Source organism: Colletotrichum graminicola (genome assembly GCF_000149035.1).
Source record: "Colletotrichum graminicola M1.001 genomic scaffold supercont1.28, whole genome shotgun sequence".
NCBI classification, from domain to species: domain Eukaryota; kingdom Fungi; phylum Ascomycota; class Sordariomycetes; order Glomerellales; family Glomerellaceae; genus Colletotrichum; species Colletotrichum graminicola.
This window is the reverse complement of record NW_007361032.1, coordinates 544,028-553,464: the sequence shown is the minus strand read 5'-3', so window position 1 is coordinate 553,464 and position 9,437 is coordinate 544,028. Positions and strand designations below refer to the sequence as shown.

Sequence of the window (9,437 nt, the reverse complement as noted above, 5' to 3'; positions counted from 1 at the left end):
TAAAAAAGCCTTTAGCTTTTTTTCTAATAGCTTACCTAAGTTAATAGTATACTACTTATTTACTAATATAAACTTAGTTATATTAGGCGTTAGTTATTTTATTATAGTGCTTTTTTATTACTAGGCTATAGTTTAAGATTTAGTAAGCACTATTACTACTTTAGTAGTTAATATACCTAAAGATAAAAAGATATTAAAATATATTAAAAGTAGGGATAGTATTAAGTAAAAAAGTTAGTAATAAGTGTAATTAGGGTTTAATTATAATAATTATTCTAATATACCTCCTCTAACCCCTATTTTCTATAGAGTTTTCCCCTTTTGTTATTCCTTTAGTAACTAGTTTATCTAGTCCTAGTCCCACTCCAGTGCCCCCCTAGGGCCCCGCTCCGGGCACCCGACAAGGAGCAAGGAACTTTGCAGGGTTGGACGATTGTAGACAATGTAAGAGACGTGGTTCTCTAGTTGATCTTAATCAAAACGCGCCGGGTCAACACTAGAGGACTAGCCGGCGGTAGTTGAATGGCGTCATGGCTTCAGTTCAAAGGAGATAATATAACGATTCGAGGGCGGTATCGCATGTATCCGATAGGAGAAATCGATGGCCCTTGTAGTTAGCTGCTGTTTGGTAGTGGATGGGGGGAGGGGAGGTGGCCAGGGGTTGATTGTCTTGGGAAGCAAACACGTTGGTTGATCCCTGCTCATGACCGGGTGGGATGGCTGCACGGACAAACAGGATTTCCTACGTGCCTACGTAATATACTAGACGATTCAGCAAGTAGTCGTTGGTGGATCAGTTGGACCCATTGGACCATGCGGTTGCAATGAGGTGTCACCGTGGAGGGAGGGGCAAACAAGCCCAATACACCATGGCGTAGTCCCATGTGGAAAGTATTTGTATCTTTCCATCACCATGTGCTAATTCCTTTACTAAGGCGAGTTTCAACATAGGACCAGTTGCGGCACGGTCCATCATGACTCTGCTTTGATACCAGACCCCCCAACGAAAAGTAGCATCAATTACTCGATTCTGAGTTAGAAGATGTAGCAAGAGGCACAATGGACCCGCAGTGTTAACATCAAGCGATGCATGAGGCACGTGCGAAAAGCAGGGCATTTGGGCTTCGTCACCATAGCCAACTGATGTAAGGGATATCCTCGCACCAGCAGCTGGCCAATGATGGCGAAAACGGCATTGACCGGTGTCGGCATTGCGATGCTTGTGTTGAGATGGTGACTCTCATGTTGGGATTATTCTTGTTTCGTTATCAGGATAAGGCACCAGATATCCCCAAGGTCACAATGTATGGCGATTAATTAAATATCATAGAATGTCACACGCCGTACTTGTATTAGTTTGTTGATGTGGCTATGTGGAAATGCATATGCCGGCAGTGCGTGTATGTATGCCTTCAGACCCACCCCAAACAGCCATACCGCCGCGGATGTTGTAGTGACTTGTGGGTTCTCATTGTGCCGGTGCAAATTTTTGCCGTGGTAGCGTCCTCGAAGATATGAATGAAGACACGATCACACCGATGACTGGAAACATATTGACGATCCGCCTGAGAGGCTTTGTAGACGGCCTCGAATGACCGGGATATTAGAGCCTGAGTCGAAGAAGAAGGGCAGACGCGAGGGCATGAACCAGGCTCGTCCAAGGTTATCTAACCTCGGGGAGGCAACGAAGGGTAGGCCATCGCCGACCCGGAAGAACGGGATCTCGGGCTATGCGAATACACCATGCTGCCGGTTATACGGAATGCAACCGGCCAAAAGTCCCTCTAGTTAGCTCAGGGAAGCTCGCAAATCCTATGCTTTCTCTGCTCCAGCTAGACTGAATGTCTATTGCGTGTTGCTGCTTTGTTGTCTGTGAGACAGACGATTACCGGTTCCTCGGAACGACTCCTGACATCAGCGATTAAGGGATGGGTAGCGATCATGTGCAACTAGCACTCCAAGGCCCGGGGTGACCCATCTCGCTTACTCCTCAAAGGTACGAGTCGAGATATCAAAGGCCCTTTCCAGACAATTCGCCTGCAATGTCGCTGTCTAGTGTCCAGATATGTCTGCGGCTGATGGACGCATGACAGATGATTACTGAGTTGGCCACTCTGCAATGTTGGCCGCCAAGTAAAAGTCGCACGCCGATCGCCCTCTGGATAGCAGGTTCCGCAGGGGGTGAGTTAGGTCAAGGTAGGACAGCCCTTGTCTCATCCTGTGCCAGACTCGTTGTCGGCGTCCTGCGGCAGTGGCTGGAGGGAAGGGGCGCTCGATCGCGGTCGTCGTCCTCTCCTTGCCTTGGGTCGTTGAGAGCTGGTCGGGGCGTCGTTTGGAGAAGGCTCCCGAGTACTGAGACGCATATTAGTCCGGGCTCTTTCTGATTTCGTTCATCTTGTTCCCAAAGGGGAGCAGACGGGGGAAGGGGAAGGGGGTTAGCGACGCACTCCTTGTCCTTGAAACGTCGACGCTTGATCATCTGTAAGGCCTCTTTCCGCATATTGCAGGAGAAGTGCTCGTTGAAGTCGAGAGTGATGAGCTCCCACATGCAATGGCGCTTGGTGTGCCGGTAGTGGTCGAGGAGGAAGAAGAGGTACTCCTCCTGGTCTTGGCGTTTGGCGTTGGCACTAACGCTGGGTACGGAGCGGTCCGAGACCTGTTGCGAGTTGGCATGACTCGGAGAAAAGTAGCCCAAACAATGGATGCCCATGCGTGAGCAGTTTTGGCCTGTTGGTTGGGTCATTAATTCATCATATCACAGACGTGGACGGTTTAGAGGAAAGCAGACTCACACGAGGGTCGCCCTTCATCGCAGGGCATCTTGCGAATCTGACACGTCTTGCAGCCAGGTTCTGTGTGCTGGATATGAGGATTGTGCAACTGGGGCCGGGTGGTCATGAGCACATGGGACGGATTTGGACGCGCCACAAAGGCAGACGTTTCCAGTGGTGCCGAAGCGGGAGAAACAGGAGCGGAATTTGTGATGGGAGGGTTGAGTGCATCTAGAGATGGCGTTGGCGGGTGACTGGAACGCGACGAGGTCATGTCCACGTCGTCGTCTGGGTCGCACAAGACGTTCTGCAGGGCCATGACGGAACATCTGTTGGGCTTGGAGGTGTCGGATCGCGGTGCTGAGGTGACGTGGTTGCTGCTGTTACCGGTACTGGTGAAGCTAGAGCTGCTGCGGTTCCTCTCATGGTTGCTGAAGCTGTCGAAGCTGGTGGGATGTGATGGGGTTGGTGAGGGCGACGGCGGGAGGCCGAAGGCGCCATGGCGGGCGATGGAGGAGGGGGAAGCAGCTGGAGCCGCAGCCAAGCGGCGGTAGTAGGTTGATGGCGGTGGCAGAGAATGAAGGGGGCCGGAGGGATAAGGTTCGAGGCGGCCGGCGACAGGGGCGGCGTCATATCGCGACGGGCGAGACAACGTCAACGGCATGGAGGGGAGCGAGGCGAGAGGAGGGTGAGGATGAGAGAGAGGAGGAAGAGTAGCAGCTCCGGTAGCAGAGGAGACGGCGGAGGCGGCGGCGTCGGAAGCAGGCCGATGAGTCTCGGAGACAGCAGCGGAAGCGGAAGCGGAAGCGGGAGCAGGAGCAGGAGCAGAAGCAGTCCCGGTGGCAACAGCAGCAGCAGCGGCGGCGGCGGCGGCGGCGGCGGCAACAGTAGGAGCCGTAGTGACGGCAGCCGGCCGATTGTCGGTTGGGACGGTGACGGCGACGGCGTTCGCGTTGGCGGCGGGCATCCGCATCGTGTCTCACTTTTTTTTTCCCAGTTCCAACAGTCCACGTCCACACACACACACACGCACTCTCCTCTCTCACTCTCTCTCTCTGCGCTGCACACTTCCGCCGGGTGCGCGAGCGGGCGAGTAAGGGGGAACCCAAGGGGGCGGAGACGAGACGGGAGGACTTTTGACACGTGGAGGAGGCGGCTCCAGCCTTCAGCCTCCCTTCCAAGCAGAAGCAAAGCAACAACAACAATAATTATTATTGCTGTACGGATACGGATACACCAAGGAGGTAATTAAGCTAGTTTGGCTAGGTAAGCTAAGCGCCCACTTGGCTCCTCTTCCTGGCCCTCTCTCTCTCTCTCTCTCTCTTTCTCTTTCTCTCTCTCTTTCGCCTAAGCCTCGTCGCGTCTCGCCTCGCCTCCGCTCTCTCTCTCTCTCTCTCTCTCTCTCTCTTTCTCTCTCTCTTTCTCTCTCTCTTTCTCTCTCTCTCACACACACACACACACACACATTCTCCCTCTCATTTTCCCTCTCTTTGAGCCATTTGTCCAGGTCATGACCGTAATTGGGCTTGACTGGAGCGGTGGACGGAAACATGGGTATGTTCGGGGGAGGGAGGGGTGATGGTGGTGTGGGTTTTCCAAAGATCGAACAAGGGGGTAAATTAAAGGCGCCAGCACCAACACACACCAACAGGCTATGCACGCAATGGGCGGGAACACAGGGAAATTGCCCCGTCCTCCATGGTCCCCCTCCCTCTTCTCTCTCTCTATCTATCTATCTCTATCTATCTTCCCCCTCTTTCGTTCCCTTTCTCCTATCTCTGTTGTGTGTGGTACGGATATCGCCTAAGTATTTGTTCCTCTTCCTCCGTCTCTCTCTCTCTCTCTGCCTGGTCACGGAGGAACATGGACAAGGTATGACGGTCTGGACGCGTCTTTCTCCTTTTCTCCTCTCTCAACACGAAGTACGTATCCAGAATGAATCCACTCTCGGTCATAAGCTCAAGGATTTCCCCCAATCATGTCGTTGGCGGTTAGGAAGCCGCCCACTCTCCTGACCAGCGACACGCTTTTATTGGGTTCCCGACTTTGCCCATCTCGGCCAAGTCCGCCAACGGCTAATTGCCCGTCACACCTTCCTTTCCTGTTTTTTCTGTCTCGTCATCCTCCTTCTCTCTCTCTCTCTCTCTCTCTCCGTCCCTTCGCCACCCCCTAAACGCCCCTCACGTGACATGGATCAATGTTTTTCACCTACCATTCGGAGTGGAGGGGAGGGGGGGAAAGATGGTGAGCTGACTAATCAACGCTCGCTCTGTGTGTCATTTCCATTGTGTTGTTCGCTGCCTCGTCCCCTCAGCCCAACCCACAGCCGCGCTAAACGTTCCTTTGGGAACGTCCCGGAAATCTTGCAGTTGAGAAGAAGAAAAGAGAGAGGACAGTCTGATACTTTGGGTTGCAAAGCGTTCCGATGCATCTGATGTACCTACCGACGGGACCCAACTTTTTACCCGTTGTCTCTCTACCTTGTCAAGCTGTGACACAAGGTTGCCCTGTCATCTTCAACGTTAAATCCTCTCACGACTGCCATGAACCATTCATCGGCATTCGATTGCAATTTACATATTTGAGCATGGCAAAGTGAAGCGCCATCCCCAAACACCCCAATTGGGAGCGGCTGGTGATCTCGGCAACAGTGCACAATCGAATCCTCCATAAGTTGACCCTCCCTGCTGACAAGCTGCTTGGGGGAAACGGTCTGCCGCTATGCCAAAACCTGGGCCATGCGTCATCCACTTCATCTTTCATCTTTGAAGCATAAGTTTGCTGACGGCCCGAAATGACATCAGTTGCCTTCCCGACAGGCGTCAATGACATTGCTTTATTACATCGTAGAAGACGCCTTTTCATCAATAGACTCTTCCTGCTTGTGCATTCACTCACATCTTTGTTGTTAGTGTGCTCAGTCAGGCCGCATTTGCATGCAATTAAACGTTGTGCAGGCTGTCATTGAAGCATCTAGCCCGGCATAACTCACCACAACTGTCGTCGACACATGTCAACATCATGCCGCTTCCAGGGCATGTATAGAGCTAACAACCAAAGCTGCAGTGCAATTGAGCCCTCAGCAGCGTTAAACTGATTCGTTTGACTAGATGTTCGTGCCGATCAGTCAGGTGGGGATTCGTTTTAGAATCGATGACATCAGATTTTGTTTGAAGCCTCATAATGTATCATGATTTGAGAATGACTCTTCTAGCTGCTAGGACACATGGCTTACTGGATATTCATCATCGTCATTGGCCACTTTTGATTGCATCCAAATCTCTCATCACGTTCATCTCATGGACACTCCAAATATTGGGGGCCATGTATCCAATGAGGAAAACCGGAAGGCCGGTGCATTTCCTCTGAAGTGCCTCCACTGCCTCGTGAAATGTCACGAGTTAGAGCACACAGCAGGACATGTAAGAACAGGACCAAGAAAGTATTATTCCTATGGAAGTAGGGGTGCAAAGGAAAGTTTCTATATATAGATAAGAAGGAGAGTAATGTAATGAGTCAAACGCCACGTCATATGGCACAGGATGATTCACCTGATGGGTGATGTACGAAGCTATCGCGACATAAACTATGTGTCTTCTGACAATTGAACCTACGCCACCATTATGCGGTTGAAGATTTTGGTTTGGGATGCATCAGCTCATCATCGAAATCCATATATATGGTGATCTATCAAACTAAGGCTATACTGAAGCCATACCATTAAGACCGTCATTGAATAGGATTTGTAGTGCCATGGCGTGTGCCATGGCGTTAGCAGTACGCCCTTATCAATGTAGCGATTGAGACATAAAAGGTATGAATCACCCAACATGCTGCACCATAACATCCAAAACGGGCTTCTTGGCTTCACAGCATGAGGGATCACAAGCCGGCATGCCTCTAATCCCTCGAACCTTTCGGAGTACCGCCCATTGGCTGATTTAGGAAAACTCCGAGTCGTCACTGGCCCGACATTAGGCAGACCATACACTACGGCTTGGATTTTGGGGCCAGGTCGGTAAACCGTGACCTCTGCTCACTCAGTCACACCCAGTTTGCAGGTATCCCTAAAGCACCAATGTCTTTGTAGCTCGCCGGCATATCCACGGCAATTCGCTGAACTGGACCCTTGCATTCCTACTCTGATATAGGTATCTGAACCGGCAGTGATGTTAGAGACGCTCCAAATGCTCAATGATATCACATAATCGTGCTTTCTCTTAGTATTCGCAGACCTAGGCGTAACTGCCATGGACAAGAAAATGGAGCCCTTGATACATGCACGTTACCCACAATTGATGGACATAGCTTAGAAGTCACACTTACACGGTCATCATAGAAGGCCCAAACGAACAGCGAGCAACCAGTCATGAAGACCTCAACTATTACCATGCTGTCCCGGTTGGCGCTTTCTAATTGTGAGGTTCCGGATGACTTCGTCTCCATATCTCCTTCGCCGCTCTTTGAGCCCATGGGCTCGCTGCTTCAGAGATCACCCCTTCATCAACGTGCTTGTGGTAGGCAAGCAAGCCAACAACTCTTACTATCAGCCAGCATATGTTGTCAATATTGAAAAGCACTTCGAGATACAGGGCGGGATCTATATAGCCAGTGTCAAGGACTATTGTGCCATCGAAGGAGTGTTGAAAATCAAGTTGGAACGGCCTTTCTCCTACTTGATTCCACCTTGGAGAGTTATTATACTTCCACTGGCCGGGCCGTATTTATCCATTGCTTTTAAATACCTCACGCAATTGGAGATGTGCCAACCGGTGTTTTCATCTCTCGCTGCTTGAGTTGGCGAGAATGCCGATGTCAACGAAGCAAGCTTCCAACTAATGGGCCAAGTTTGCACTCAAAAGTTGCTGAAGTTGTCGAAGGGTATCGACTGTCATTGTAACATTAACAACCTCAGACACCGCCAGGCCATTGGACGTTGCTACATCGGGGTTTGGATAGTACCAGCAAGCAATGGCAATGATTGCATACACAACCTAGAGTCATCAGCGGTTGCAATCCGCATGGCATTCTCGGCCATTGCAGTATAACTTACCACAAGTAAGGCCCCTTCAAGCCAGTTTGACTCCCCATCCCGCAGGAAGTTCCCGACGACAATAATTGAGAGAACGAGCAGCACGATCATGAATATCTCAAAGTTTAGATCCATGGGCTTCCCGAGCGCCCAACCTGCAAGAACAACAAGTGGGCCATTGAAGAGCGCAGTTTGGATTGAAGGAGCGAGGCAATGATAAAGTGCCACATTGATAACGCCATCTGCATAGGATCGAGATTAGTATATTCCGGTCCGCTTAAAGATTGTGATACAGGGGCCGAGAACAGCCAAAATAACACTCACCCCAAGCCTCATCAACGGCCGTCAGGTGCTCTGCGGCTTTTTCCACAAGAGGTAAAAGGATCAACCCCAGAAACTGGTCCGGGATGCCACTGTGCACAACGTGTTCGATTCCCTGGACCAAGAAGATCAAAAGCAGCGTCACAAGTACGAGTGATATGGCGAGGGCAATCGCAGTCTCAGTCATGGTGAACTTGGGCTTCTGCATGTCCGCTTCACGGTCCACATCATGGTGCTCGTCTGCTTCAATTACTTCGTCAAAAATGCTGTGCTGACTACTGGCCTGGTACCATATATACAGCAGAAAGGCAATGATGAGAGCAATAGAGGTTGCCCGACTTATCTGTAGGACGTCGGCCTGAAGAGTACCGTGGGTGAACTTTTCGCGCATTACCAACAGGCCAGGGAATTCCGGCATCGTCTCGGACTTGAGGGCCGAATAAAAGGCACTGGGGATGAGAAGTCCAAAGGCGGCAACCAGGAGAAGGCCTGTACCGACCTCGGAAACAATGGCGTGGAATTTCTGGCTAGCATGACGGATACCCCCAGCGAAGAAGCATAGGCCGAGACAAAGCAGCAGGTTTGTCAAGATACTGCCAAGAATGGCGGCTTGGATGATGGGGATGAGATTGCCGTCATCGCCATTCTCCACGGAAGATGACGAGTCATGTTGCGAGATGAGTACGATGAAGAGAATGATCTCGACGATGGAGCCGAAGGTCGTCTCAATCAGGATGCCAGCTACCTTTGGCATCTTTCGGGCAAATTCCTGCCCTGCGAAGCCCAGAAGATTGGCAGAGGGTACGACAGCTACGTAGGCGGTCGCAAACTTCCAGAGGTGCAGCCCAGGAAAGAGTTGGAGCACAATGGCCACCAGAACGATGGGCCAGAGCACATTGACTAGCATAGAGGCAGTACACGAGCTGCGCCATAAGACATTCAGGAAGTGCCGCAGGTGGAAACCACTTCTTCCGCTTTCGCCCTCGTGGGCAATACGACTCGATATGGATTCATGGACGGCACGAAACGCGGTGGTCGGGAGAAGTGGGGTTGACTCGTGGCTATGCTCCATGGAACAGTTACGGGCCGCTGACGGTGGCGGGGCTTCGTGGCTGTCTGTCATGCTGTTGAGGCAGGGTTCGTCCTGGCAGGCGTTAGCCCGAAATGAGGCAGAGGCGGGGATGGGGGAATGAGGCGCATACCTAGATGGGAAGAGGGTGTGAACAAGAAGATTGAGAGCTTCGTCAAGGTTGATAAAGGAAAGGAAAAGGAAACGAAAGCGAGTTTGTCGGGTTGAACCAGGATTCAGGCGA

The 9,437-nt window shown here is 51.2% G+C and overlaps 2 protein-coding genes across 2 annotated transcripts; both read right to left on the bottom strand.

Annotated features, from left to right (window-relative positions):
* Positions 1 to 2,213: 2,213 nt before the first annotated feature.
* Positions 2,214 to 3,744, bottom strand: GLRG_07143 (uncharacterized protein; the record flags this gene model as incomplete). The annotated part of the gene is made up of 3 exons (XM_008097828.1): positions 2,214 to 2,352; positions 2,448 to 2,727; positions 2,793 to 3,744. The coding sequence occupies 3 exons, from the start codon at positions 3,742 to 3,744 to the stop codon at positions 2,214 to 2,216; spliced, it is 1,371 nt and encodes a 456-aa protein (XP_008096019.1).
* A 3,862-nt stretch (positions 3,745 to 7,606) lies between these two features.
* Positions 7,607 to 9,247, bottom strand: GLRG_07142 (calcium/proton exchanger; the record flags this gene model as incomplete). Its single annotated transcript, XM_008097827.1, has 3 exons — positions 7,607 to 7,765; positions 7,825 to 8,045; positions 8,128 to 9,247. 3 exons carry the CDS (start codon positions 9,245 to 9,247, stop codon positions 7,607 to 7,609), a joined length of 1,500 nt encoding a protein of 499 aa, XP_008096018.1.
* Positions 9,248 to 9,437: the final 190 nt, after the last annotated feature.